Raw genomic sequence first — 4195 nt, forward strand, 5'->3', positions numbered from 1 at the left:
GTGAGATATGGAGTGGGCGACGAATTTTGTCGCCAAGATTGTACCTGTATCTTATGGAATTCTCGATCATGCCACGTGAAATGGTTGAGAGTTAACCTTGCCGTAGCTGAGTCACTTACCCGAAGACCGATTTGATTGGACTACACAACGTCAGTTATCAACCCCCGCCCCTCCTCTTGCCTATTTCTTTGGCCGCGTTTATTTGACCTGTTAGTCTCTCACCTTTCACCTCTACTTTACACCCCCGTCTCTCAGCTCTTACTTTCATCAACTCCACATGGTTAAGGAAACGGAGTACTATGATGCCCTTGGGGTATCGTCGACAGCCAGTGAGCTCGAAGTCAAGAAAGCATACCGCAAACTTGCGATAAAGTTACATCCCGACAAAAACCTTGATGACGAGACTGCAGCCGAAAAGTTTCAAGCCGTCAGGATTCCCTTTCTTACCCTGCCAAGGAAATGTTATTGAGATCTCAGGCTGACTCGGCAAAAACTCTATTAGATTAGCGAAGCATACCAGGTTCTGAGCAACACCGATTTGCGGAGGCAGTATGATAAATTTGGGAAAGAACGAGCTGTTCCAGACAGCGGCTTTGGTAGGATCCTCTTTCGCGCTTTCCCCGTGTATTTTGCTGGGCTTGATGCGCTAACATTTTTCAGAGGACCCTGGAGAGTTTTTCAGTATGATATTTGGAGGTGATGCCTTTGTAGATTGGTAAGGTTTCTTCACAAATTCTTATGTCTCGTTTAGTTAGAACTGCGAACTAATTTTAAAAAACCGAAAGGATTGGTGAGATCTCGCTCATGAAGGACCTGACGAGGACAATGGAAATTACGATGAAGGATGCCGAGGAAGATGAGATAGCAAGTGGTGATGATGAAAAGAAGACTCCTGAGAGTGAAGCTGGTCCATCAAACGCCGGAGCTTCGGAGAAGAAAGCTTCTGCCATTCCTGTGGCAGACGAAGAAACACCTCTTACTTCCACCCGTTCAACCGATCATATAGTGACACCCCCTCCCTCAGACCCGCTAGTCCGCCCACCGGAGAAGTCAGAGAAAGTCCCGTTCACTTCCCCGCCTATATCGAGAGCTTCTACACCCCGTCCGAGAGGTGTACCAACTAGGCAGATGTTAATGGATAAGTCAGAGGAAGATGCCCGGATGGATGCTGAAGGCATGAGCCAAGAGGAAAAGGACTTAAAACGGAAAGAGAAGGCGAAAAAGGGATTGAGCAAAGAACAACGCGAGGAGCTTGCAGCATATGAAGCAGAAAGGCGAAAGATTAGACAGGAGAGGGTCGATACTTTGGCAAGGAAATTAGTAGATCGAATTTGTGTCTGGACTGAAACAGACAAAGGTGGAGAGGTTACTCACTCTTTCAATGAAAAGACTAAATATGAGGTTGAAAATCTCAAGATGGAGAGTTTCGGGATTGAAATTTTGCATGGTAAGCAACCATGGCTCATCCTCCCTGATCGCCGCTGAAATTATTTGATAGCTATCGGCAATACATACCTTTCTAAAGGGGCTTCTTTTGTCAAATCTCAAAAGTTCCTCGGGATTAGCGGTTTTTTTAGCAGGCTCAAGGATAAAGGGAATATTGTTAAAGACACTTGGGGAACTATATCTACAGCTATAGATGCGCAGATGACAATGGAAGAAATGGCAAAGATGGAGGAGAAGGGGGGCGAAGATTGGACTGACGAGAAGAAAGCCGAATACGAGAGGAAAGTGACTGGTAAAATCCTAGCTGCGGCCTGGAGAGGAAGCAGGTTCGAAATCCAGAGTGTTCTCAGGTAAACCTCCAAAAAATCAGCTCACCCGCCGATCCTGTTACTGATATATTCGCAGGGAGGTCTGTGACAAGGTTTTGAACGATAAAAATGTTCCTCTAAATAAGAGAGTCGAGAGGGCGCATGCTTTGATCATGATTGGGACTATTTTCAAAAACGTATTGCTCTTAGCTTTTAGCTGGTCCCGCCCCTAGAATTTTTTCACTAACAGGTCTCAGGCGGAACGCGATCCGGACGAAGAATTTCCTGAAGGTGTGTTTGAACAGCTGGTAGCGGATGCAGCTAAAAAGGAGAGCGACAAGAAGGATAAGAAGGGGAAGGAGAAAAGGAAATCCGGCTCTCGAAGCCGTAATTCCGAGGATCATGAGGAGGCTAAAATCCCGAATTTCAATGCTTAGACTTGGATTTCTTTTAGCTGAACTAAATTTCATGATAGAATGGTCTTGTTTTGATAGTCACTGTGTAAGCGGCGTCCTGTTTTCCTTTTTATAATTTGTCTGGGGAGTTGACAAGTCCGATATTTGGGCGGTGTAGCAGGTATCAAGTGGTCTTTTTTTTTGCTCTCGAGGTGATTACATGAAATGCGCATAGTAGTTAGCCTAGAGTACCCTTAAAGCTCTTTTAAGAAATTCCGAATCCTCTCTCGCCCATCATCCATCACTCCTATGCCACAGTAATAATTCATCCCTTGAACTTGCTCCCGAAGCGAAATCCCATGTAAACAAGCAAGCCATCCTTCCCCCGCGTGCATCTCGCAACAAAAACTATTATCTGCAGGAACCCACCCCTGTCGGCTATGGTACAGTACTCGAGTAACTCAATGAACAAAACCGAGAAACCCCGAGACATATTAGTGAGCAATTGAACGAAAGCGGGTGTCATACCGGTATTGCAGTCGATTGTGCACCCTCCTTTTACCCACCAACGCTGCCAAAACAGTCGAAAACCACTTGAAGAGAGCTTCCCTCCTACGGAAAAATGAAATTGTGGCTTTCCATGACAAACAGAGCTACTCCTATCTTAGAAACAAATTCGTTGTTTTTTACCACAATCCCGCCGCATCAGTTTTCAGGCTCTTCGGGGGCTCTTTATCTTTTCATCCTTACGATATTGGTCTAGTTCATGGCCTTCGGCCGTCCCCTTTATGCTCTTTGTTATTTCCGAAAGTTAGGTAGTAATCACTCGAGGCGCTAACCCAGCAGCCCCACGAACACTTCTGCAGGTAGAGTGGAGTAGAAGAGGTCCCGAATATCGCCCTATAAATCCCCCATTCCCCTCAACAATGTTCTAATGCCTCTCAAAGCGCCGCATTCCTCTGCAGCAACTCCTCCACGGTCCCCTTCGAAAGCGCGAACGCGGTAATCGCCCCGTCTGCATAGACACGGAATTGGTGGGGCAATCCCTTACCGCGGTGCACTCTCATAACCCAGGGCTACCCCGCTGCCACCCGGCCCACGTGGATCCCGGCGAGTGCGCATGTCTTGGACAACGAGCCCGCTGTGATGCCGTGAGGGTAGAGGTCCACCATCGACTCTGCGGCCGGCCAGTCAGGGTTGTGGAAGAGAGGGCGGTAGGCCATTGTTCGTGAGGAATGGGAATGTTACCGCGGGATTTGGGGATCGAGGCTACGTCTTTCAGGGTTTCGGCGGGGTGTGTCACGCCTGTTGGGTTGTTCGGATTACAATTCTTTACGTTACCCCAGTAAATTACATGGTAATATCGGGAGACAGAGTTACATGCTTGATAACGATCAACTTAGTCCCTTCCCATCACTCCCGGCCTTCCTAACTTCCTCGGGGTGGTTATAGTTGAGGGATTTGGTGCAGAGGGTGCCCCCCGAGTAGGAGGGCGTCAAGGGATAGAGGGAGTCGGAACTGGTTTCGATGAAGTTCTACGAGTAGTTTGCAGTGGCTTCGGATTTGTCCATCCACGGGGTGGGTTAGGGATTGGGTCGGGCTAAGAAGGGAGGGGGAGGATAAGCAGGATGCTTTTGCTCGACGGTACTCGAGTAAAGGGGTTGATTCGGACAATTCTTACTTAGTCTATGCTTTATACACAGCCGCCAGCGGATGTGGGGGGTGAACTCTGCTACAAGTGGCAGGTTTCCTTGGTTTAATGAGTTCTTCGGTATTTCCTACATTCTCCGAGCCATTGTAGTAGTCTCACGAGCGAAGTTATAAGCTAGCGAGCCACCGGAGGCTTTGACATTCAATCGTGAGGGTTGTAGCACTTATTACAGTACGAGTACATTCCAGTCACTCGAGAACTGTGCTTAAGTGGTAGCAATACTGTAGCTTGAATACAAGCCGGATCTGCATGCAGCTCTAACAGTTAAATGACAAATAGTAATACTTTCGCCTATGGAACGTGCAAGCGAGATTTACAGGCGTAGGGTATCACTA

At 47.6% G+C, this 4195-nt stretch overlaps 1 protein-coding gene across 1 annotated transcript; it reads left to right on the top strand.

Moving 5' to 3' along the window:
- Nucleotides 1–277: 277 nt before the first annotated feature.
- Nucleotides 278–2285, top strand: GSTUM_00002614001 (uncharacterized protein; the record flags this gene model as incomplete). Its single annotated transcript, XM_002836378.1, has 9 exons — nt 278–427; nt 503–596; nt 661–715; nt 786–988; nt 1061–1447; nt 1499–1796; nt 1852–1951; nt 2012–2045; nt 2122–2285. 9 exons carry the CDS (start codon nt 278–280, stop codon nt 2283–2285), a joined length of 1485 nt encoding a protein of 494 aa, XP_002836424.1.
- Nucleotides 2286–4195: the final 1910 nt, after the last annotated feature.

This window comes from Tuber melanosporum (assembly GCF_000151645.1).
Source record: "Tuber melanosporum whole genome shotgun sequence assembly, scaffold_141, strain Mel28".
Classification (NCBI taxonomy): Eukaryota; Fungi; Ascomycota; class Pezizomycetes; order Pezizales; family Tuberaceae; genus Tuber; species Tuber melanosporum.